The sequence below is a fragment of the Oncorhynchus kisutch genome, linkage group LG17, assembly GCF_002021735.2.
Source record: "Oncorhynchus kisutch isolate 150728-3 linkage group LG17, Okis_V2, whole genome shotgun sequence".
Classification (NCBI taxonomy): Eukaryota; Metazoa; Chordata; class Actinopteri; order Salmoniformes; family Salmonidae; genus Oncorhynchus; species Oncorhynchus kisutch.
Genome location: NC_034190.2, coordinates 60,575,990 through 60,603,561, shown reverse-complemented (window position 1 = coordinate 60,603,561; position 27,572 = coordinate 60,575,990). Strand labels below are relative to the sequence as shown.

Here is a 27,572-nt window from a genome sequence, read left to right as displayed (position 1 = left end):
GTTTTACTTGCTATATTGTATTTACTTTGCCACCATGGCCTTTTTTTTGCCTTTACCTCCCTTATCTCACCTCATTTGCTCACATCGTATATAGACTTGTTTATACTGTATTATTGACTGTATGTTTGTTTTCCTCCATGTGTAACTCTGTGTCGTTGTATGTGCCGAACTGCTTTGCTTTATCTTGGCCAGGCCGCAATTGTAAATGAGAACTTGTTCTCAACTTGCCTACCTGGTTAAATAAAGGTGAAATAAAATAAAATAAGTAAATAAATTAGGCTATCAGATGCTTCTAAAGCCATGACATCATTTTCTGGAATATTCCAAGCTGTTTAAAGGCACAGTCAACTTAGTGTGTGTAAACTTCTGACCCACTGGAATTGTGATGCAGTGAATTATAATTGAAATAATCTGTCAGTAAACAATTGTTGGAAAAATTACTTGTGTCATGTGCAAAGTAGATGTCCTAACCGACTTGCCAAAACTATAGTTTGATATCAAGACATTTGTGGAGAGGTTGAAAAATGAATTTGAATGACTCCAACCTAATTGTATGGAGACTTCCGACTTCAACTGTACACACACACAAACAAACACACACACACACACACACACACACACACACACACACACACACAATATCATACTCACTATACATACACATGGATTTAGTACTGTAGGAATTAGGTTGTGGTGGAGTAGGGGCTTGAGGGCACACAGTGTGTTTTGAAATCTGTGAATGTATTGTAATATTTTTTAAATTGTATAAACTGCCTAAATTTTGCTGGACCCCAGGAAGAGTAGCTGTTGCTTTGGCAGCAGCTAATGGGGATCCATAATAAATACAAAAATGTAACCTATGGATTAGGGGTAGTGCATATTAAAAAGAGAGATAAGACAACTCACTGATGCTGTTCGCTGGGAGCATAAAATTACTTACAGTAGACAAACAGACATATGATCATATCTAATAATCATAAGGTATTGTACTAACAAACTGATGAGCCGTCAAACAGACTCCCTCTCCCTACCTAATTCCACCTTCTAATGTCGTACCTCATATTTATGGTAACGGCTAAATTAAGTAAAAGGCTTAAAAATGCTGAAAGGTAATATCATTGGCAATTCCAGTGTAAGTGCAGGAGGGTTTGTCAATATTAATTTTCCTGAGCCCAAAGAAGCGTCCCGACTGGTGGGTCATTTATCCACAGAGCTTGAATCATGCACTCCACAGCAAAATCGACCACGATCCGACGCCCAGGGCAAAGAGCTATGGCCTTGACCTTTGACCCCTAAAAGCCAACCAACCTCCCCAAAAAAGAACATTGCATGAACATCTCTGGCCAATGTCCATCAGATTCCCGGCTTCAGCATCAACATGGATTGTGTGAACATCAATGCATATAAAACGGATATACTGTAGAGGCCCTGTTGGGACTGATTAGGCTTTTGCATTTACATATGGTATTGAACAAATTTGAGAGACATTACTGGGGATTTTCAATACAGTATTACAACAATAATTAACTAGTATTTACATCAAAAACAAAATGCGCCACAAATGTCGCTCACCTTTTTTCTTCAGGAAAACTTTTCTGGTTTCCAGTGGACTTTGACGCACTTTATGGTTCTGTAAAAATTTCACAGCTGTGGCTATCTGTGGAAAACAAAGAAAGAATGTAGAAAAGGTTGGATTTCAACTTCAAGAATAAAAAGATTATCCATCTTATGGCTGTATACAACAGCAAACAAACATTCTCACTCAGTCTAGACAGAAGTGGTAGCCTAGGTTTGTTAAAACCCAGACATGGTATAAATTGATTTGTTTGAAAGTCACTTCTGAAAACTTCCCTGCATCGAGTATTAAGACCACCTGACCACTTTCTAGATAATTCCAGAGAATGACCAAATCAGCTGTTATAAAATTAGCCCATCAAAGAGTGCTGGACAAATGGAGTACGGAGCATAATTCGCTATCATCCTCTTACAAGACAAACTTCCAGTCTTAAGTGCGTGGGGGAAGAAAATCTATACTTAATGCAGAGGTGATCATTTGTATCTAATAACTTAAGAATCCTTGGCTGAAAACTTCTGTAATTCTTTCAGTTAAAAACGCACCATGATCAAATCACTAAAGCCTAAATGTTGTAATGACTCGAGACGTTAATGCACTAGAACGTTAAATGGCATCAGAACATCAGTAGTTTCAAGTGCATGGCATTCATCAATTCTATTATGTTTTCCTTCGAGATGCACCTTAATTTCCCCCACTCCAGTTTGCTTTTCCAAGAATTAGAGAAAAAAAACCATCCTTAAATGCTATTAAAACATACATTTGAAGTGGGCGCCTTGAAGTGGTGCCTCTTAAAACAGATAAACATTAAATAACATGGAGAACGGGGGAAACACACACTGGCAAGGAGGGCTTAGATGACTTGTTATCTCACCTGTGGTCCCCTGTGATTCAATTGTAAAAGTCATCCCTCTAATAGGTTAAAAGGTTTTGATTACCCTTCCTTTTCTTGGAGTGTTGAAAGAAAAAAAAGTGATTGAGCACACTGCCAGTGGGTAATTCATTTTGGGTAATGCATTGCATATACTAAAGACCTGTTTCAATCCAAAATAATTACATTTTTAAACTCATCTAAAAAAGGGGCAGCTATGGCAGGGAAGCAGTCTAAAAAGCCATAATATTCTGTGACAAAACACAGTGTGGTGTGGGTGTGATGAAAACATACTACTCCTCAACATCTAAGTTTTGCCACGTGAAATGCATCCAAACTCAAATGATAGTGATCTATTATCAGCTTTAGACATCTGTATTGTATGTCAGAGAGGTTGAGAAATCTTTGAAAATATGACCATTATTGTTTAGTTATTCCTAAAGTGGCATAACATGACTTATTATAAAATACTAAGTTTAAAATGGGGCCAAGTTGTATCATTTTATCAAAGGAGTAGACAAACCGTTCAGAAATATTTATTATCCATTTATTCACCATAACATTAGCATGACCTTTGATGTACACAAGGGTTGCACAAGGGGTGTGGAAATTCCTGGATCTCTATATGCTGAGGGCTTATTAAAGTCAGTCGCCCGGAACCTTCATTGTGACAAGCAGATTAAACCATTTGCATGGTGAACCACCGACTGATGTTTGAGGAGAACATATATCTGTTTGATAACAAGATGGAAATATTCTGGCTTTTAGGATTCTGAAAGATCATTTACTGATTCAGTGAGTGAAAAGGCCATAAAAATGTGCAGCTAAATTAATCCAGGACAATAGGTAATGAATGAAAACTAGAAAAGAATGGATAACACATTGCTAATAAACGGAGGCTATAGAACCGCATTAATTGTAGTGACTGAAAGATTGAGACGTGAGAGGAAAATAACCTAAATGTGGAAGAATACGCTACATTTGTTTACATTATTTCCTTAAACTATAAATATTGTACAATTGACAAGTATCTTGTCATCTATGTTAAAACAAGAATGTTGTAATCTACAGTATGTGTCGACATAATAAAAAAAAACACAACATCAAAAAAAATCTAAAAACTAATAAGTCAAAATGTCAATTTTAGTAAAATGGTTGCAGTGTATCTTCAGGGAGGGTAAAAGTGCTGTTCTTAGCAGATGACATAGCTGGTTTGCACAAGTTCCACCCAGACATCTCAATCAATTATAACCACATTGCACAGATTTCAGTCTTGTCTTGTTATTGACTTATAGATCATCCCTGCTATAGTGTACGGTAGCACATAATTGGGCTTTTAAGGGGTGGGCTGTATGTTAGTACAAGGCACATTTGGTTTGGCAGGATAAATATCAATTGAAATTAAAATGGTGGGTGTGTCTGGCTTTTCCGAATACCGGTAAATACCTTTTGGTTAGTTGAACAATCATTTTCTAATGCTTCTTGTAAAGCTAAAATTGCTAATGCACCAAAGTGCTCCATGTACTGACCAATAATCTTTACAAATGAGATAACCAATAAAGTGTCAGGTACAGCCGAAAAAGAGGCGAAAACTCAATCATAGGAAGAGATGAACACTAACCAATGTGCTTTAAGAGAGTGAAGTTGATGAGCGGACAAGATTACAGCATCATTATTGAGTTTGAATTGGCACCTTTTTTTTTTTACCTTGAATCTTTACTTTAACATTTTGAAAAATGTCTAGCAAACCTAATTATGTTTGAACTAACCAGTAGAATGTTTTTTTCTCTCACACTAGTAACAGCATTGAAGTAAAATATTGGTATAAACCTATGAAAATTTACCAATGCACCATTATTAGTTACATTTTTGAAAAATAAAACACTTGGAAAATACTGACTAACTGGCTGGGAGGGCACTGTTTTTATTTAATCATTTCCTTTTTGTTGGTGGTTTTTTGATGTTTAACTGTATGAATATATGAAACAATAAAATATATTTTTTAAAGGGATGCGTTGCTTAGAAATGCTGCCATACAACGGCCATATTGAAAAATAGGATTTCCTGAGTGACTATATTTAGAGGTCAAGTGGGGTTTCAAGAGTTTTCATTTCACTTTTTAGTTTTCCAAGAGAAAAAGCACTCTTACAAAAGCTGAGAAGTGTAAAAGACTTAACACAGACAACTTAAGTGATCAATGTTACAAAAGTAGAGGTGGAAGTGTGTGAAGACTGAGTAAGAATTGTCATATAGAATGAACAGGAACAGATTGTTTCCAAACTGATGGTAGTCTATACTAAAGCTATATCATACCCATGAAGGCACAGATGCAAAGTGAGGGAGGTGCTGAATTATTTCATTATCAAAGTAAGACCACCAATAATGTGAACTTCGATAGCAACAATTCCACAGATCGTTGCTGTAAATGAGAATGTGTTCCTAGTCAACTTACCAGGTAAAAAAAAAGAAATACCCAACATTGTCACTGAGCGCTACTGTAACTAGCTAATGTTAAAGGACCATCGTATCAAATAACATTTTATTTGTCACATGCTTCGTAAAGAACAGGTGTAAACTCTTTATTTACAATAAAAGTGAATCCAAAATTACACAACACATTATTTAACATGAATTTTTATTGGGCAGGTAGCCTAGTGGTTAGAGCGTTGGGCCAACAACTGACTAGGTATCCCCCTCTCCCTTTCATTCAATGGGCACAAAATAATCTGAAACACAACCAAAACAAAAATGTCCCAATGCATCCAACAAGTTTGTAAAGTCACAATCTTGATGTAATTATTGCGTGCTAAGTGAATTTGTCCCAATTCTTTTAGTCCCACAAAAATGGGGGGACTATGTACAAAAAAATGCTGTAATTTATAAACAGTTCACCCGATATGGATGAAAAGAGCCTCTAGGGCTGGGCTGTATACCATATACTGGTGTTGATGCATGGACCGGTTTGGGTTTTTACTTTATCTTCAATAACAGTATTTGAATGTTTGGTTTGTTAAATGTGATACGCCGTGTGTCACTTACATTTTTATAGTTTACTACACTACTTGAGTCATCGCTCTCGGCTCCCTCTCTCCATGCTGCTTTCCACACAGACCTAGCCCGTCACTCAAGGAGCGCATTTGTTGTTACTTGACCACAAGACACTTGCGTTCAGTCTGCATGGTCAATGCAGCACATGCAACAATGTTGATGACTATAATGCGGTTTACACTTGCTTCTTAGCCGCTAATGATAATCGCTAGTTAGCTGGTCAGAGTAAACGTAGCTAGCTATACAGCCTGATACCAATGAGGGTGTAGAACTAAATCAGCATGTTGTCTGTGTAACAGTATCTTCTAAATCAAAGAAGAATAAGCAAAGCATGGATATGTTAGCTACATGAAGTAGATAAGAGAAAACATTTAATGTAGCCAAAGAATATAAGGTCCCCTAGGAAACGCTGACAAACACTTTGGTTCCTACCCTGTCACATTAACTCCTACCTGGCATTTTTAGTCATTGTGACCAACATGCCATTTCAAAATCATGGGAATTAATATGAAGTTGGTCCCCCTTTTTCTGCTATAACAGCCTCCACTCTTCTGGGAAGGCTTTCCACTATATGTTGAAACATTGCTGTGGTGACTTGCTTCCATTCAGCCACCAGAGCATTAGTGAGGTCGGGCACTGATGTTGGGCGATTAGGCCTGGCTCGCAGTCGGTGTTCCAATTCATCCCAAAGGTGTTTGATGGGGTTGAGGGCAGGGCTCTGTGCAGGCCAGTCAAGTTCTTCCACACCCGTCTTGACAAACCCTTTCTGTATGGCCCTCGTTCTGTGCACAGGGCATTGCTGAAACAGGAAAGGGTCTTCCCCAAACTGTTGCCACAAAGTTGGAAGCACAGAATCGTCTAGAATGTCATTGTATGCTGTAGCGTTAAGATTTCCCTTCACTGGAACTAAGGGGCCTAGCCCGAACTATGAAAAACAGCCCCAGACTATTATACTTCCTCCACCAAACTTTACAGTTGGCATTATGCATTGGAGCAAGTAGCATTCTCCTGGCATCCGCCAAACCCAGATAAGTCTGTCAGACTGCCAGATGGTGAAGCGTGATTCATCACTCCAGAGTCCAATGGCGGCGAGGAATACACCACTCCATTGCGCATTGTGCATGGTGACCTTAAGCTTGTGTGCGGCTGCTCGGCCATGGAAACACATTTCATGAAGGCCCCAAGTGAATAGTTACTGTGCTGACGTTGCTTCCAGAGGCAGTTTGGAACTCACTAGTGACTGTTGCAACTGAGGACAGAAGATTTTTTACAAGCTATTCACTTCAGCACTCAGCGGTCCCATTCTGTGAGCTTGTGTTGCCTACCACTTCGCGGCTGAGCCGCTGTTGCTCCTAGGGGGTTCCACTTCACAATAACAGCACTTATAGTTGACCGGGCCAGCTCTAGCAGTGCAGAAATTTGGTAAACTGACTTGTTGGAAAGGTGGGCTCCTATGGCGGTGTCACGTTGGAAGTCACTGAGCTCTTCAGTACGGGCCATTCTACTGCCAATGTTTGTCTATGGAGATTGCATAGCTGTGGCCTCGATTTTATACATATGTCAGCAACGGGTGTGGCTGAAATAGCCAAATCCACTAATTTTAAGGGGTGTCCACATACACTACATGGCCAAAAGTATATTTTCAACTATAGAATTAGAATAATCATTATTTTTCCATGATTCCAACCGTTCACTCAAGGGTTTTGATCTAAATCTCAAGTCAAATCGCAATTGCAACATTTGGTTAAAAATAAGGCTTAGGTTTTTTGCCCATATCATGCAGCCCTATGTTGCAGTGTGGGAAATTATCTTAAATGAGAGCAGGAAATGCAGAAATGTATGAAAATGCAGAAAGATATTTTGGGTTGAAGTTTAATTGAACAGTATAAAACAATCAAAATGGAGAGAGACCAATTGAAATCACTTAGAATATTCAGTGCATTCGGAAAGTATTCAGACCCCTTGACTTTTTCCACGTTAATACATAAATTATTCAGACCCTTTACTCAGTACTTTGCTGAAGCACCTTAGGCTTTTTATTATTCAAAAACATCAAATACAGTCAATAATTTTAATCTGTGATATGATATTTTTCATAGTTTAGAATTTATTTTATTATTAAACCTTTATTTAACTAGGCAAATCAGCTAAGAACAAATTCAATAAAATAATAACAAATTATTTACAATGGTGGCCTACCAAAAGGCAAAATGCCTCCTGTGGGGATGGGGACTGGGTTAGAAAATAAATGATATAAAAGTATAGGACAACACACACATCACGACAAGAGAGACAATACATAAAGAAACACCTAAGACGACAACATAGCATGGCTGCAACACGTCTTCACTATTATTCTATAATGTAAAAATAGTAAAAATAAAGAAAAACCCTGGAATGAGTAGGTGTGTCTAAACTTTTGACTGGTACTGTATATATAATTAGGCTACTTCAAGGAGAGGATCTGCTGATTTCTGCCTAAGTAGACACACCCAAGCTATTTACTTACATTTTTCATGAGATTTCCATAAACAATAACTGGTAATGTTGCATAATCTTAGAAAGATCTGGAACTCACCTTTCTTGCAAAAATGTTTAATAAATTGCTGAGGTGTACTTTTGAGGACACAATCTCAAGTACATAGTCAAATACTATAAAAATATGAAAAAGCATATATTTTTTCATATTCAACAAAAGTAGGGCAATAGGGCTTGAAATGACTGAAATGCTTTCTAAATATAGTAACAATCAAATAAATATGATCATACTTAGTGACTACATCATTGGCACTATTCAAATAAGTGACAAATGTTCTTTCTCCTTAACGTCAACTAAGTGGCACAGAGACACAGTTCAAATGTGTGCAGACTAGTTATAACTTCAGCTTTAAACATGAACAGATTTTGTCAGTCTGTGAGGAAGAGAAAGTGGTCTTGTTTCAATTCTATGAAATTATTTAATATTTTTTTGAGAGCTCTAAATCCAGCTGAGAACATCACAGCGAGATGAAACCACAACAGCTGGGTGGAGAAAGAGAACATTTATTATTTGTCTGGATAGGAGCAAAAATTTGACATGTCACTCACTATGCAAATGTTGGGTCCGAAACCTGACACTTCAAGTCAGCTCCTTTGTACACCAAAATGTCAGTAGGAACTGGTCCCAAAACGCTCAACATCTAACAACACCAGCACCAAATTGAGTTACACTAAAACACTAGTCGTACTTTTCAGAGCTTTTTTTTCTCCAAATAGTGGAGGTTTAGCATAGCTGCCAAGGTCTAAACCGCATAAAATCTGCTCAAGTCATGGGGTAAATAAACAAGATGTAAGAAGCATTTCATTAAGTGAAAATCAATTCATAAAATGTTTCATTCATTAGAAGTTAACTTGCTCACATTAAATTCTGAGCCAAGTCATATATTCTACAAAAAAGGTATGTGTACATTTATCTGCAATAATGAACACTATGAGAAGGACAGAACAACTAGCGGCCAGGGGAGCAACAATGGAGGGCTAAAATGAAATCATTAGCAAGTATAGGATTCAGTCTCAGTGCGAATCAATTCATTTCAAATTGGCCTGTACATTTGTGGAGAAGCACCCCTGATACTATAATAGGCTAATAGACATGGACAAAATTGTGTTAGGCTGGTCTCAAATTTCCCCCAAACAATAGTTTTCAGGACTGAAAAAAGAGAAAGAAGGAGAGGGAGAAAAATTAAGCTTATATTAATTAGGCTATATGCTTTCAGGGGCGATTCACTAACATGGATGGTTGTCTTAAATGCTTAACCCAATTGCTTTGTGTTACCAGAACCCTGCTAAAAGGAATGAGGTTTAATACAATTAAAGTATTTCCTTTTCTCTCTTAACTGGTTGATATACCCAACAGTGCTTTAACTCCATTTTATAACTACATCTTTAAATGCCCTTCTAATTGTTACATCTTTCCCGCCTAATGTGACCTTTAGCTAAGGAAGCAGAGCCTCATGGGAGCAGCTGTGTGAAATCAGTGACCCTGGGAGACATGGAAGAGTGTGACGAAACAGAACCATCTATGTGGATATTAATGCCGGCGCCACACAAAGTCAACATTATCTACAACAGCAGCTCTTCCAAAGTTTAAACATCCGAATGGTCAGGCAATGGCAATACCGGGATCTTTGAAATTGGACCTTTGATTTCATGTTCTGCGTTAAACTGTGGTTTAACTGTTCGGTGTCAGCTTGTTTGACTGTTTTGGATTGTTGAGGCATTCCCCGTTATTCCCTGTTGTTACCTCATAACCCTAACCCATATTAAAAACAAAAAACAGAAATGCCTTATTTACATACAGTAAGTATTCAGACCCTTAGCTATGAGACGCAAAATTGAGTTCAGGTGTATCCTGGTTCCATTGATCATCCTTAAGATGTTTCTACAACTTGATTGGAGTCCACCTGTGGATAAATTCAATTGATTGGACATGATTGGGAAAGGCACATATCTATCTATATAAAAGATCCCACAGTTTAGAGTCCATGTCAGAGCTAAAACCAAGCCATGAGGTCAAAGGAATTGTTCGTAGAGCTCCTAGACAGGATTGTGTTGAGGCACAGATCTGGGGAAAGGTACCAACACATTTCTGCAGCATTGAATGTCCCCAAGAACAGTGGCCTCCATCATTTTTTAAAATGGAAGAAGTTTGGAACCACCAAGGCTCTTCCTAGAGCTGGCCGCCTGGCCAAACTGAGCAATCGGGGGAGAAGGGCCTTGGTCAAGGAGGTGACCAAGAACCCGATGGTCAATCTGACAGCTCGACTGAACAGGCCTTTATGGTAGAATGGCCAGACAGAAGCCACCCCTCAGTAAACGGCACATGACAGCCCACTTGGAGATGCCAAAAGGCACCTAAAGACTCACCATGAGAAACAAGATTCTCTGGTCTGATGAAACCAAGACTGAACTCTTTGGCCTGAATGCCAGGCATCATGTCTGGAGGAAACCTGACACCATCCCTACGGTGAAGCATGGTGGTGGCAGCATCATGCTGTGGGGATGTTTTTCAGCGGCAGGGACTGGGAGACTAGTCAGGATCGAGGAAAAGATGAACAGAGCAAAGTACAGAGAGACCCTTGATGAAAACCTGCTCCAGATAGATCAGGACCTCAGACTGGGGCGAAGGTTGACCTTCCAACAGGACAACGACCATAAGCACACAGCCAAGACAACACAGGAATGGCTTCAGGACAAGTCTCTGAATGTCCTTGAGTGGCCCAGCCAGATCCCAGACTTAAACCGGATCGAACATCTCTGGAGATACCTAAAAATAGCTGTGCAGCGACACTCCCCATCCAACCTGACAGAGCTTCAGAGGATCTGCAGAGAAGAATGGGAGAAACTCCCCAAATACAGGTGTACCAAGCTTGTAGCGTCATCATACCCAAGAAGACTCAAGGCTGTAATGGCTGCCAAAGGTGCTTCAACAAAGTACTGAGTACAGGGTCTGAATACTTATGTAAATGTGATTGCAAATGTATTACTTTTTTATTTTAAATAACACTTCCAAAAACCCATTTTTGCATTGTCATTATGGGGTATTGTGTGTAGACTGGATTAAATGTTGTTTTTCTCATCATTTCAGAATAAGGCTGTAACGTGACAAAATGTGGAAAAAGTCAAGAGGTCTGAATACATTCCGAATGCACTGTATGAATCAAAACTGAAAAAGGGGTAACGACCAACTTGTTTAAATATGTAACATGCTCCCCTGCTAATGACAAAAGTATAATATAGTTCCCGTTTTACATCTGTTAAAATGCTCAAGAGGTATGGTGGGGTTGGTTTTCCAAGATATAGAATTTTCCAAATGTGGTTCATCTTTATTGAATAATCTTAACTTCTGAAATTAAAAAAGGTCAGCGTGAACGTTTCAATGCATAAAAAGGGCCATGGAAAACTTCATTGACGTTTGTTTGGCAAAGGTTTAAAAATAACAGACAGGCTGCATGTGTGACAACTTTAGCCCCATGGGCAAGGCTACAAACATGACATCAACATCACATTACGCAATTTTAAAGGGGGGTGGTGGACGGAAATCAGACTCTTTTGAGACCAGTGCACATTCAGACCAAACTTTCCATTCATAAGTATTTGCCTATCAGATGTTCTTCGTCACAACTAGGCCTAACAGTTGAATTGGTCAATGCAATGGAACTTTGCAGGCTGGAACTCCTGTGAGGCCAGATCTAGACCCTTCAATCAAGCTGTCCCTCACAAAATAAAGCTTTTAGATCAGCACAGATTATAATCAGGCCTGTGGAATCTTATTCTAGAAATCACATTTTTTTATGAAATGTGTAAACACCCCCATCCCATTCATAGACATATTTCCTTACGAAAAAAGAACAGGGATATATCTAGTTGAAGATAGAAGTTTACATACACCTTAGCCAAATACATTTAAACTCGGTTTTTCACAATTCCTGACATTTAATCATAGTAAAAATTCCCTGTCTTGGGTCAATTAGGATCATCACTTTGTTTTAAGAAGGTGAAATGTCAGAATAATAGGAGAGAGAATGATTATGCTTTAGTTTCTTTCATCACTTTCGCAGTGGGTCAGAAGTTTACATGCACTCAATTAGTATTTGGTAGCATTGCCTTTAAATTGTTTAACTTGGGTCAAATGTTTCACAAGCTTCCCACAATAAGTTGGGTGAATTTTGGCCCATTCCTCCTGACAGAGCTGGTGTAATTGAGTCAGGTTTGTAGGCCTTTCCAGTTCTGCCCACACATTTTCTATAGTATTGAGGTCAGGTCTTTGTGATGGCCACTCAAATACCTTGACTTTGTTGTGCTTAAGCCATTTTGCCACAATTTTGGAAGTATGTTTGGTGTCATTGTCCATTTGGAAGACCCATTTGCGACCAAGCTTTAACTTCCTGACGGATATCTTGAGATGTTGCTTCAATATATATCCATATAATTTTACATCCTGGCCATCTATTTTCTGAAGTGCACAAGTCCCTCCTGCAGCAAAGCACCCCAACAACATGATGCTGCCACCCCCGTGCTTCAGGTTTGGGATGGTGTTCTTCGGCTTGCAAGCCTCCCCCTTTTTCCTCCAAACATAACTTTGGGCATTTTGGCCAAACAGTTCTACTTTTGTTTCATCAGACCAGACTACATTTCTCCAAAAAGTACGATCTTTGTCCCCATGTGCAGTTGCAAACCGTAGTCTGGCTTTTTTTTTATGGCGGTTTTGGAGCGGTGCCTTCTTCCTTGCTGAGCGGCCTTTCAGGTTATGACGATATAGGACTCGTTTTACTGTGGATATAGATACTTCTGTACCCGTTTCCTCTAGCATCTTCACAAGGTCCTTTGCTGTTGTTCTGGGATTGATTTGCACCAAAGTACGTTCATCTCTAGGAGACAGGACGCGTCTCCTTCCTGAGTGGTATGACGGCTGCATGGTCCCATGGCGTTTATACTTGCATACTATTTTGTACAGATGAACGTGGTACCTTCAGGCGTTTGGAAATTGCTCCCAATGATGAGCCAGACTTGTGGAGGTCAACAATTGTTTTTCTGAGGTCTTGGATGATTTCTTTTGATGTTCCCATGATGTCAAGCAAAGAGGCACTGAGTTTGAAGGTAAGCCTTGAAATACATCCACAGATACACCTCCAATTGACTCAAATGATGTCAATTAGCCTATCAGAAGCTTCTACAGCCATGACATCATTTTCTGGAATTTTACAAGCTGTTTAAAAGGCACAGTCAATTTAGTGTATGTTAACTTCTGACCCACTGGAATTGTGATACAGTGAATTATAAGTGAAATAATCTGTCTGTAAACAATTGTTGTAAAAATTACTTGTGTCATGCACAAAGTAGATGTCTTAACTGACTTGCCAAAACTATAGTTTGTGAACAAGAAATTTGTGGAGTGGTGAAAAAAACGAGTTAATGACTCCAACCTAAGTGTATGTAAACTTACGACTTCAACTGTATCTATTAAGGGACGTGTTTCAGCAGGTTGAAGACGTGCTAGCCTAATACATGGCATTTCATGATGTTAGGATCATTACATTGAAACTTAGGACAAAGTGTCTGAAGTTCTCTCTTTGTCAGTTACAGTTCACATACACAATTTTTAGGAGGTGAATGATTCAATGTAAGTTTGATGAGAAATATTGATAAACAATCAACATTTTGATGATCCGGTTAAGTTACACATTCAAAACAAAATCGGGTGTCTACTATATAAGGTTTACAGGCTATAACCCATAAAAAAAAACATCCATCTAAAATCTACAGTTCCTTGAGTAAACAAAAACTACAGTATTCAAATAAAACATCCCTCATGAAGTATTAACTTCATATTAATGTTATTTTTTTTCCAATGGCTGCATAGGGTCGTGTTAGCCTCACCAAAACACAAACATATGACTGCTTGGATAAATACATCCACATAGTGGTAGGGGCTGGGTCTGGTGCCGCCCCCATGACTAAAGACCACTACCCCTATCAGTGACACTTCACTTTCACTCACTTTGGCCAAAAGGCCGGCATATATATCCCACAAATTTATTTTAATTCAGGTAAAAGGCCTAAACAAGAAGGCTGGGGCCGCTCTGACAGATAAGGGTCATCAGAGATTAAACTGTGGCACTTTAGCTGGAGAAAGCAGCAGCGGTGTAGCACAACAAAACTACTCAGCCACCACAAACATTCAAGCCCCTTCTCAGCAGCAATCCAGTAATGGATACTTCCTTGGCTTCTCTATTGGTCAAAATGTTTTCATACAATAATTTAATTCAGAAACACTTTTACAAAGCAGGAGTGATCAATTTTAATTAGTTGATTTTTTTTCTCAATCGCATAAAATGTAATGTACTGCCATCGATCTCCTTTGTTCTTTAATGCAGTGCCTCTTTCCTGTAATTTGAAGCTTTATTTTTTTTTTTACTCTTACAGTCAATGATGACATTTTGTGACAAGCAGCTCCACTTGTCTTTTATGAGCATTACCGGAAACAAAGACACATAAACGCAAATAGAAATAATTTAAAAGAATACAGTAAACTGAATGTGTTACCACAATAATAATTTCCATTTTAAAAATGTAAAGTGCTCACAGGAATACATGTACACTGTACAACAGTGGTAATCAACCTGGGATCCGCAGCACCCTAACTTTGAAATGCATACCTTCAGTAGAAAAGAGGATAATATTTCCTTTCTAATGATTTCTACTCCTAATATTGAACAAATTACACTCACTGGAGTATCTGACATACTGTACAGCGCGTTCAGAAAGTATTCATACCCCTTCACTCATTACACATTTTGTTATGTTACAGCTTGAATTCAAAATAATTGATTAAATATATTTTACACACACAATAACCCATTATGGCAAAAGTAAAATGAAAAGGAAATACAGAAATCTGATTTACTTAAGTATTCACACCCGCGAGTCAATATTTTGTAAAAGCTCCTTTGCCAGCAATTATAGTTTTGAGTCGTCTTGGGTATGTCTGTATCAGCTTCGCACATTTTTTCAAGCTCTGTAAAGTTAAATGGGGATTTGCGGTGAATGGAAATCTTCAAGTCTTTCCATAGATTTTCAATGGATTCCAGTCTGGTCTTTGGCTGGGCCACTCAAGGACTTTCACATTCTTGTTCTGAAGCCATTCCAGCGTTGCATTGGCTGTGTGCTTGGGGTCAATGTCCTGTTGGAATGTAAATCTTGGTCCCAGTCTAAGGTCGTTTGCACTCTGAAGCAGGTTCTCATTTAATTTATTTCACCTTTATTTAACCAGGTAGGCTAGTTGAGAACAAGTTCTCATTTGCAACTGCGACCTGGCCAAGATAAAGCGTAGCAATTCGACACATACAACAACACAGAGTTACACATGGAATAAACAAAACATACAGTCAATAATACAGTAGAACAAAATGAAACAAAAAGTCTATATACAGTGAGTGCAAATGAGGTAAGTTAAGGAAATAAATAGGCCATGGTGGCGAATTAATTACAATATAGCAAATAAACACTGGAATGGTAGATCGGCAGAAGATGAATGTTCAAGTAGAGATACTGGGGTGCAAAGGAGCAAAATAAATAAATACCAGTATGGGGATGTAGGTAGGTAGATAGATAGATAGATCGATGGGCTGTTTACAGATAGGATAAGTACAGGTGCAGTGATCTGTAAAATGCTCTGACATCTGGTGCTTAAAGTTAGTGAGGGAGATGTGAGTCTCCAGCTTCAGAGATTTTTGCAATTCGTTCCAGTCATGGGCAGCAGAGAACTGGAAGGAAAGACGACCAAAGGAGGAATTGGCTTTGGGGGTGACCAGTGAGATATACCTGCTGGAGCGCGTGCTATGAGTGGGTGCTGCTATGGTGACCAGTGAGCTGAGATAAGGCGGGGCTTTACCTAGCAGAGACTTGTAGATAACCTGTAGCCAGTGGGTTTGGCGACAAGTATGAAGCGAGGGCAACCAACAAGAGCGTACAGGTCGCAATGGTCGGTAGTGTATGGGGCTTTGGTGACAAAACGGATGGCACTGTGATATACTGCATCCAGTTTGTTGAGTAGAGTGTTGGAGGCTATTTTATAGATGAAATCACCGAAGTCGAGGATCGGTAGGATGGTCAGTTTTACGAGGGTATGTTTGGCAGCATGAGTGAAGGATGCTTTGTTGCGATATAGGAAGCCGATTCTAGATTTAATTTTGGATTGGAGATGCTTAATGTGAGTCTGGAAGGAGTTTACAGTCTAACCAGACACCCAGGTATTTGTAGTTGTCCACGTATTCTAAGTCAGAGCCGTCCAGAGTAGTGACGGGCGAACAGGTGCGGGCAGCGATCGATTGAAAAGCATGCATTTAGTTTTACTTGCGTTTAAGAGCAGTTGGAGGCCATGGAAGGAGAGTTGTATGGCATTGAAGCTCGTCTGGAGGTTAGTTAACACCGTGTCCAAGGAGGGGCCAGAAGTATACAGAATGGTGTCGTCTGCGTAGAGGTGGATCAGAGAATCACCAGCAGCAAGAGCAACATCATTGATGTATACGGAAAAGAGAGTCGGCCCGAGAATTTAACCCTGTGGCACAACCATAGAGACTGTCAGAGGTCCAGACAACAGGCCCTCAGAGTTCAGTGTGTCAAATCGATCAGAGAAGTAGTTGGTAAACCAGGCGAGGCAATCATTTGAGAAACCAAGGCTGTCGAGTCTGCCAATAAGAATGTTGTGATTGACAGAGTCGAAAGCCTTGGCCAGGTCGATGAATAGTCATCAAGGATTTACAGGGGGCTGCAGGGGTGCGTGCTACGCAACTGCTTATAACTAACTAGACGTTAAGTATAACTATAAGAAATCTAAGACATGTTAAATAAAAATACATCCACAGCTCAGGAATCCAGCTTTGCTAACTTGCTAGCTAAGAGGCCAGAAGTCAAGATCAAACTTCTTGGTTGCAGCAGAGACAGTCTAGCCTGAGTACCAGTCTCTTAAGCTAACATTTCTCTCCTTGCCACTCATTGTCATTGCCAAAGAGACTGGCATATCTACCATTTTCAAATATGAACATTCTATCATTAATGAGCTTGAGGAGAATAGAGGATTCGATAACCCTCACAGCTATCCTCCAACAATTATCCAAATATTGGAATGTTATCACTTTTCCTTCACAGAACACGTTGGTATCTGGTTGCTAAGCAATCCATTTTTTGTTTGTCCAGATGAAACTAGTCTGTCAAAATTTGCTAGCTCACGTCTAAATACATACTGCAATTCCAACCACAAAATCTATTTGCTTTGATTTTAAGCCTCGAAATACAACTTGCCTAACAGCTAAATGTTTGTTTTTGACTTTGTCATAATTATAATTCTATGAGGCTCTACATGTTGTCAAATGTTAATGTTATTTCCAATGAGCAACTCCACCGTAAATCCAGCTGCATATTAAACATTGAGGTTACCAAAGAGACTGGCCGTTTGGCAATGACAATGGACTGGCAAGGAGTGGAATGTTAGCTAAAAAGACTGGTACCCAGACTAGACATTCAATCCCTCCTGGATCGAGATCCCTGTTGATCCCTGTCCCAAATTGTTTTGTAAGTAAAAAATTATGATTAAAATCATTATTTTTATAGCACCCATTGTGTGCACATTTGGTATACCCTGGTATAGTCCAGAAACGGTATGAACATCTGGATACCGCCCAACCCTAGTGGACTCCAAGTTGTAGTGACATCAAGGATGATCAAATGAAATTGGATGCACCTGAGCTCAAGTTGGAGTGTCATAGCAAAGGGATATGAATACTTACAGTACCAGTCAAAGTTTGGACACGCCTACTCATTCAAGGGGTTTCCTTTTTTTTCTTCTTCTTTTTCTACATTGTAGAATAAGTGAAGACATCAAAACTATGAAATAACACATATGGGATTATCTAGTTACCAAAAAGGTGTTAAATATATTTTAGATTTGCGAATCTTCAAAGTCGCCACCTGTTGCCTTGATGACAGCTTTGCCAACTCTTGGTATACTCTCAACCAGCTTCACCTTGAATGCTTTTCCAACAATCTTGAAGGAGTTCCCCACATACGCTGAGCATTTGTTGCTGCTTTTCCTTCACTCCGCGGTCCAACTCATCCCAAACCATCTCAATTGTGTTGAGGTCGGGTGATTGTGGAGGCCAGATCTGATGCAGCACTCAATCAATCTCTTTCTAAGTCAGATAGCCCTTACACAGCCTGGAGGTGTGTTGGGTCATTGTCCTATTGAAAAACAAATGACAGTCCAAGTAAGCGCAAATCAGGTGTAATGTCGTATTGCTGCAGAATGTTGTGGTAGCCATGCTGGTTAAGTGTGCCTTGAATTCTTAAAAATAAAAATTAAATCGCTGAGTGTCACCAGCAAAGCACCCTCACACCTCCATGATTCACGGTGGTAACAACACATGCAGAGATCATCCGTTCACCTACTCTGCGTCTCACAAAAGACACACGGCAGTTGGAGCCAGATTTCCACTGCTCTAATGTCCATTGCTCGTGTTTCTTGGACCAAGCAAGTCTCTTCTTATTATTGGTGTCCTTTAGTAGTGGTTTCTTTGCAGCAATTCGACCATGAAGGCCTGATTCACGCAGTCTCCTCTGAACAGTTGATGAACAGTTGATGTTGAGATGTGTCTGTTACATGAACTCTGTGAGGCATTTATTTGGGATGCAATATGAGGTGCATTTAACTCTAATAAACGTATCCTCTGCAGCAGAGGTAACTCTGGGTCTTTCTTTCCTGTTGCGGTCCTCATGAGAACCAGTTTCATCATAGCACTTGATGGTGTTGGACGACCGCACTTGAAGAGACGTTCAAAGTTCTAGAAATTTTCCGGATTGACTGACCTTCATGTCTTAAAGTTATGATGGACTGTCATTTCTCTTTGCTTATTTGAGCTGTTCTTGCCATAATATGGACTTGGTCTTTTAGCAAATAGAGCTATCTTCTGTATATCAGCCCTACCACAACACAACTGATTGGCTCAAATGAACAAGGCACACCTGTTAATTGAAATGCATTCCAAGTGACTACCGTTGTGAGAATGCAAAGCGTGTTCAAAGCTGTCATCAAGGCAAAGGGTGGCAACTTCGAAGAATCTCAAATATAAATATATTTTGATTTGTTTAACACTTTTAATACAATATTCTACAATGTAGAAAATAGTAATAATAAAGAAAAACCCTGTAGCTGTGTACAAACTTTTGACTGGTACTTTACGTAAATGTGATATTTCAGAATTTTATTTTCAATACATTTTCTAAGATTTCCAAAAACATGTGTACACTTCGTCAGTATGGGTATTGGTATTGTGGTATTGTGTGTTATTTTTATCCATTTTGAATTCAGGCTGTAACAACATGTGGAATAAGTCAAGGGGTATGAATACTTTCTGAAGGCACTGTAGGCTATGAAAAAGGACCAGCAAGAAACATTGGCTGCTAGTAAGCTTTCTTGACTTGACATTTTTGCCAACAGATGGTTAACCTTTGCTTAACCTGCTAAACATGTGCAATTAGCGAAAACGTGTTTAGAGTTAGCTTTCAAGTTAATAGGATATGTAAGGATAACCCTAAATAGGAAAATATTGCAGAAAATTAGCTTTAAAACAGCAACATTGTCTCTCAGCCTCGTGGAAAAATGCGTAGAATAGCATGAGATTAGCTAAAAATCTTCAAATGTTTCACCCTGCCCAATGGAAAAATGTGTGGGATAGGCTAATTGACATCATTTGAGTCAATTGGAGGTGTACCTGTGGATGTATTTCAAGGCCTACATTCAAACTCAGTGCCTCTTTGCTTGACATCATGGTAAAATCAAAAGAAATCAGCCAAGACCTAAAAAAAATAAAAAATTGTAGACCTCCACAAGTCTGGTTCATCCTTGGGAGCAATTTCCAAATGCCTGAAGGTACCACGTTCATCTGTACAAACAATAGTACGCAAGTATAAACACCATGGATCCACGCAGCCGTCTTACCACTCAGGAAGGAGACGCATTCTGTCTCCTACAGATGAACATACTTTGGTGCAAAAAGTGCAAATCAATCCCAGAACAACAGCAATGGACCCTGTGAAGATGCTGGAGGAAACAGGTACAAAAGCATCTATATCCACAGTAAAATTTGTCCTATATCGTCCAGCAAGGAAGAAGCCACTGCTCCAAAACTGCCATAAAAAAGCCAGACTACGGTTTGCAACTGCACATGGGGACAAAGATTGTACTTTTTGGAGAAATGTCCTCTGGTCTGATGAAACAAAAATAGAACTGTTTGGCCATAATGACCACCATTATGTTCGGAGGAAAAAGGGGGATGCTTGCAAGCCGAAGAACACCATCCCAAACGTGAATCACAGGGGTGGCAGCATCATGTTGTGGAGTGCTTTGCTGCAGGAGGGACTGGTGCACTTCACAAAATACATGGTATCATGAGGCAGTAAAATTATGTGGCTATATTGAAGCAACATCCAGACATCAGTTAGGAAGTTAAAGCTTGGTCGCAAATGGGTCTTCCAAATGGACAATGACCCCAAGCATACTTCCAAAGTTGTAGCAAAATGGCCTAAGGACAACAAAGTATTGGAGTGGCCATCAAAGGTATTGGAGTGGCAATCACAAAGCCCTGACCTCAACCCTATAGAAAATGTGTGGGAAGAACTGGAAAAGCATGTGTGAGCAAGGAGGCCTACAAACCTGACTCAGTTACACTAGCTCTGTCAGGAGGAATGGGCCAAAATTCACCCAACTTATTGTGAGAGGCTTGTGGAAGGCTACCCGAAATGTTTGACCAACTTAAACAATTTAAAAGGCAATGCTACTAAATACTAATTGAGTGTATGTACATTTTTGACCACCTGGGAATGTGATGAAAAAAAATAAAAGTTGAAATTAATCACTCTACTATTATTCTGACATTTCACATTCTTAAAATAAAGTTGTGATCCTAACTGACCTAAGACAGGGAACACTTACTAGGATGAAATGTCATGAAATGTGAAAAACTGAGTTTAAATGTATTTGGCTAAGGTGTATGTAAACTTCCGACTTCAACTTTAGCTGTTTTCCTATAAACAAATGCTTTCTTAAAACTTGCTCGGGACCGTACGGGGGGCAAATACTGCCCCACACCACTGAGTTAACACTTCCTCTTCCAATTATGAAGTGGGCTGATCAAAATAATAAAATATTTACCATATCTTTTCACCAAATCATTTTAAAATGTTGACATACATCTCCTTGCCAAGCCTTGACAAAAAAATGTGTTTCGGTAACATATGATGGTGGTCCCTGGGTTGCCACTTTGCCTGGGCGGTGGTCCCTGGGTTGCCACTTTGCCTGGGCGGTGGTCCCTGGGTTGCCACTTTGCCTGGGCGGTGGTCCCTGGGTTGCCACTTTGCCTGGGCGGTGGTCCCTGGGTTGCCACTTTGCCTGGGCGGTGGTCCCTGGGTTGCCACTTTGCCTGGGCGGTGGTCCCTGGGTTGCCACGTTGCCTGGGCGGTGGTCCCTGGGTTGCCACTTTGCCTGGGCGGTGGTCCCTGGGTTGCCACTTTGCCTGGGCGGTGGTCCCTGGGTTGCCACTTTGCCTGGGCGGTGGTCCCTGGGTTGCCACTTTGCCTGGGCGGTGGTCCCTGGGCAAGTAAAAGTTGAAGACCCCTACTGTACAAAAAACTACAGTAATATAAATTGTGATCATCACAGGCAGAAAACAGTTTGTAAAAGTGAAATTCCAAACAGAAGAAAAACAGCTGCAAAATGCACTGCATACCTACATTAACGTATAAGATTAATATTACATAAGTAAAGTGAATATACAACAGTATAATTGTGAAAAATATAATTTTTTTTTAAATACATAAATACAACAAACCATTGCACACAAACAACATACTTGCTTATTGTCCAACACATCATGCAAACAAACACAATGGCATTTTTTAACTGCCATAGTATCTTGTCCTTCACATCATCAAGAAACTATAACCCTTCACATGCAATTAGTTGATTGAAGCAGAACGTAAACGGCACCAGTGACAAACAATGTGGAGCTTGTGTCCAAGCGACGCACCACAGAAGTTGTTTTGTGGCGGCACAAGAGCCACCCTGTCACATGCAACTAACAGTGACAAGCCTATCCCCCTCCTCCGTCAGCCCCCTGAAACGCACACACGCGGGCACGTACGTGCACGTGACACCGATACGCACACATGCATGCAAGCACACACACACACAAACATACAGTACACACACACAGACACAAGGGACACATTGTGATGGGCATATAAAGCATAGTGCATTGCTGGACACGCAGCAGGTTGGCATCAGTTTGGGACGAAGTAGCCTGGCCTGCCAAGACGGCTAATAAACATACAATGGAGGGGCAATTGACAAGAGAGGTGTCGTGCTATTGATCATATGATTCCTTTCTGAAGGGCACCGTGACACTAGGATGAGGGGATGCCCACAAAGACGACGCACTGACAGATTGTGACATTCCGGTTGACATAATCTTGCGTCTCCCTCGCGAGTCAATAGCCGAAGATGCTAATCGTGCGCCGTCTTGGATCAACAATTTCACGGTCTTCAGAAAGGGGAAAGGAATTGGTGGCATGACCCTCCATGCAGGGGTGAGAGCACTTCTCCTCAGGGAGAGCCACAGAGGGAGAAGGATGGAAGCCAGGCAGGCAGGCACATCGGGGCCTGGGCTGCGCCTGAATAGATTAATATCGCCATCTACTGGTCAGGAGTGGTTGGAAGCCGAAACTGGGAGGCCATGACGGCTCAGTCTCTCAGTAAGAGCCGTCAGAAGCGGTTAGGCACTCACCAAGACAATGGGCCTCGCATTATAATACGTACCTGGACAAAAACCACACCCACACCATCAGGGGGGAAACCCAGGCAGTAGACCTGCCGCAGCACACTGAAATAGTGAGCAGGCTAGGTCTGTTCCTAATCAAACTAACTGACATGGAGAAAAATGTTGGCAAAGTCTCATTTCTGGAGGCTTCTCAACTGCCAGTGTCTAACCTTAAGCGTTGGATTAGGAAGCAAACATTGCCATGTTTGAGACAAATGAGATGACAGCATCTGAGGAAAAGCAACAATCAGAGTCACAGTTATGCTAGTCCTCGCTTCTCAATCAAGATAAATTGGGTCATTGCATGCCTAAAAGGCGTGTGAACATTTAAGTACACCCCTTTTGCCCTCAGAACAGCCTCAATTCGTCGGGGAATGGACTCTACAAGGTCTCGAAAGCATTCCACAGGGTTAGCATTCCACAGGGATACCAATGCTTCCCACAGTTGTGCCACAATTGGGTGGATGCCCTTTGGGTGGTGGACCATACTTGACACACACAGGAAACTGTTGAGAGTGAAACACCCAGCAGCATTGCAGTTCTTGACACAAACCGGTGCACCTGGCACCTACTACCATACCCCGTTTATAGGCACTTAAATCTTTTGTCTTGCCCATTCACCCTCTGAATGGCACACATACACAATCCATGTCTCAATTGTCTCAAAACGTAAAAATCCTTCTTTAACCGGTCTCCTCCACTTCATCTATACTGAACAAAATTCTAAACAGAACATGCAACAATTTCAAAGATTTTACTGAGTTACAGTTCATATGAGGAAATCAGTCAATTGAAATAAATTAATTAGGCCCTAATCTATGGATTTCACATGACTGGGAATACAGATATGCTTCTGTTGGTCACAGATACCCTAAAATAAAATGGGCCTCAGACTCTTGTTACTCGTTACGTTTTTTCTGTGCATTCAAAATGCCATCCCTAAAAGGCAACTGTGTTCACTGTCTGTAGCTTATGCCTGCCCATATCATAACCGCACCGTCAGCATGGGGCACTCTGTTCACAGCATTGACATCAGTCCACACGACGCCATACACGTGGTCTGCAGTTGTGAGGCCGGTTGGACGTACTGCGAAATTCTCTAAAACGACGTTGGCGGCGGCTTATGGTAGAGAAATTAACATAAAATTCTCTGGCAACAGCTCTGGTGGACATTCCTGCAGTCAGCATGCCAATTGCATGCTCCCTCTAAACTTAAGACATCTGTGGAATTATGTTGTGTGACATAACTGCACATTTTAGAGTTGCCTTTTATTGTCCCCAGCACAAGCTGCACCTGTGTAATGAGCATGCTGTTTAATCTGCTTCTTGATATGCCACACCTGTCAGGTGGATTAATTATTTTGGCAAAGGAGAAATGCTAACAGGGACGTAAACAAATTGTGTGTGTATGGAACATTTCTAGGATCTTATTCTAGCTCTTGAAACATGGGAGCAACACTTTGCATGTTGCATTGATATTTTTGTTCAGTGTACATGGAAGTGGATTTTTAAAAAAGGGACATCAACAAGGGATTGCAGCTTTCACCTGGATTCACCTGGTCAGTCTAGGTAATGGAAAGAGCAGGTGTCCTTAATGTTTTGTACACTCAGTGTATACACTCAAGTTGAAAATTAAAACCAGTCCACGTAGCATGCCAAAGCTGAAGTGATACTCATAAAAGTGTGATATCGGAGGCGGAATCTAATTTTCCCCCTAAGTTCAGCCAGAATGCTCCTGATTTACTATATACTTTCAGAAACCCTGTAGGCCTAGACAATGGTGCCAGCCTACTCTTTCCACCACAGTAATAAGATTATAAAATCAGCACTATTGCATCTGTACTTGATGCGTCTAACAACTATCAACTTGAACTGGCATCTCCACCTCTATTACATAAAACTGTAGGAGTATATTGTAAGGTAGCAGATTGAGCATATCATTTGCAATAGCACTGCGGTTGACGGCACAAGGCGAATTTTGACAGTCACCCGCCACGAATTCAGCACACACTGTTGGTGAAAGTACATGTTAAGATTTCACTGGGCCTCAATAGTATGAGCCGAACAGACAGCCCAGCCAGCCACTCTAATATCACACAGGGTGGCATGTTACAGCAAAGGGGCTGAGTTGGCAAGACGCTCGACAGCAGACGCCCCACCTGTTCTGTCATTGTGTCGACCTAGACACATAGTAACACAACAATACCACTCTCCGCATTTCAAAAGAAGAGGCATTTGACGAACCCCCCTACTTCCCTTTTCCTGTCGCCCGATACTTAAAACCACTTTCTACAGGTTGGCGGGGGCAAAAAGCATGACAGGCTCACACAGAAATGGGGAGGGACACACCAGTGAGAAGTCACGTACTTATAATAAATTAGTCGGTCAAACAGGTTCTTGTTGAGCTGGTGGGAGAGATGGATAGAACAAAAATAATAATTAATATATAGCCTGATCTACATGCATATCTTGGTTTCATGATCAAAATTCTGTGTCAAAGATTGATTTGCTTTGTCGGGTGCAGAGTGTTGAGGTGAAAAGTTAGAACAGATAGCGGTGACAAGAGAGGGGCAATGGAAAAACATGTCTTTCTGTCAAACCTTCAATTTTGAAGATGACTCGCACCAGAAACACTGCCACTGGGGCCCAGGGAAGTGAGCCAGTCCAGGTGTTTAATAATTGCGCAGTCGTGCCAATGGGTTGAAGAATGTGTCAGCCTTTGTTTATCTGCTGGTCTGGACTTGTGCCACACCTTAATGACAGCTCTTAACACTGCTCTTTCCCTATAGACTGCCTGTGGGCACATACATCTCCTGACAAGAGTCAAGTAGTCTACACAGAGTATAGTGGGTCTACCATATTATGGGGTGGCTGGCTGATGATGATGTCACGTCGGGCTACTGATAATGTCTGCTCTTCTCTATGTCCCCCAAAAGTGTGGGAAAGTCAGGTTATCAGTGTAGATGTACATTTAAGGTCCAGAGAGAGGACGGGTCTAGTTTAACAAAATGAGACAGCTCCCTGACAACAAAGTAAGCTAAGAGAATGAGACAGTTTTCAGAAAGCAAGTCTATACAATGACCCTGTCCGACTGAAAACAGATGATTTGGAACTGTCAGAAGTGACTTTGCCAGAAGGGCCCCAAGTGCTTCGTTCCAACAGTGTAAACCAACAGGCGCTTAACTTCAAACTTTTGAATTGAATGTAACGCAGATCACCTCATGGTACAGAGAGTGTTCGGTACGTACAGTATCTTGTCTATTGGCCTAATTAAGGTAAAACATGCAAAATATTCTATTTGGAATGTTTGCATTCATTTTAAGCAGCAGACCTGAATTTCTACTCATTTATAGAGTGCTATCTTATTCTGATACCCTTGATAAAGTCATAATCTCGGGGCACCACACACAGAGAAACTCCAAAATCCTATTAGCGTTTCCCTTTCATTATTTTTCATCAAACTGAGAAAACTGACACGTATTAATTAATATCCATTACGTGTTTTTTTTCCTCTCTCCCCGAGAAGACGTTGTGGGGAAAAGAAGCAATTAGCTTAACAAAATAATCAAGAAAATATGTTTCAGAAATCCCTGATAAATGTCCTATGAGGTCCCATCTAAATGTAAGAAGTGTAATACATTCTTGCTGTCATATTCCATTAAACTGCTATTACAGTCTTGATAGAACTATTAGTCACTACATTATTAATAACATTAATGTATTTACATTTTTGGTGTACAAGCCTGCTTTCAAGCAATAATTTATGAACTCGACGTCAGATATGTTATAATGTTCCCCATCTACGGTCTTTTGTGTTTATTATTGATTGTGAAAACAGTCCGAATTCTAAGTTAAATCCCCCACCCGACTCCCCCTTTGTCTTAATGTATTGGAGTGGGGTCTTTGCATTAAGGGACTGAAATAAAGTGCATTTACATCTGAAGCATAACTTCATAATTTACATTCCAACATTTATTAGAGGTGACAAACGAGCGTTTGGTCCACTCATGCTTTTCCACAATGCAGCACTCATTCAATCCATATAAATTACAGCTGGGGTAGTGAGTGCAAGTGCAAATTATTTCATTATATTTATGCAGCACATGTATGAGTCTGTAGGGGGTTACCAGCATGAACAGACTCTGGGCTCTAGTGAGACTAACAAGGGCATTTCCCTTAAGTCATTGTGTAAATCTAGTAAAGACTGACTGATATCTGACTTTTAGATGGGGCCTGCATGGTCTAAAAAGACAGTTGTCCTACATGGTGTTAAAGGGGTAGTCTTAATAAAAAGGCAGTCTTCTCAAATTTCAGTATTCTTTCAAAACTTAATTTAGAAATGTGTGGATTTTGAGATAATGGGTTACTATATAATTTGCAATATGGCAAGCCTTTGGCCTTTAGTTAGCAACATATGATCTCGCTTCTGAACATACATGTCAATTTTCCTGTCTGGAAAACACTTTAAAGGGATAAGTCTAGTTCAGCGAAATTACATATTTAGATAGTGTACCTAAATATGTAATTATACTAAACTATCCCTTTAAGTGAAGTGACTTTTTAGCTCTCCTTATTCATAGCTCGGCCTAATATTCTCCCACTAACCAGCACTAGCATTGCGTTACGTAATTAGAGAGAGCTCAGCAGCATTTTCAGAAGTATACAGTAGTTA

General features: G+C 40.3%; 1 protein-coding gene across 1 annotated transcript in view; it reads right to left on the bottom strand.

Annotated features, from left to right (window-relative positions):
• pex14 (peroxisomal biogenesis factor 14) overlaps positions 1-27,572 on the bottom strand; it is a 98,685-nt gene that overhangs the window by 54,066 nt on the left and 17,047 nt on the right. The window contains exon 3 of the mRNA XM_020506400.2: positions 1,573-1,657. Within this exon, the coding sequence (XP_020361989.1) occupies positions 1,573-1,657 (85 nt within the window). The remainder of the gene's footprint in view (positions 1-1,572; positions 1,658-27,572) is intronic.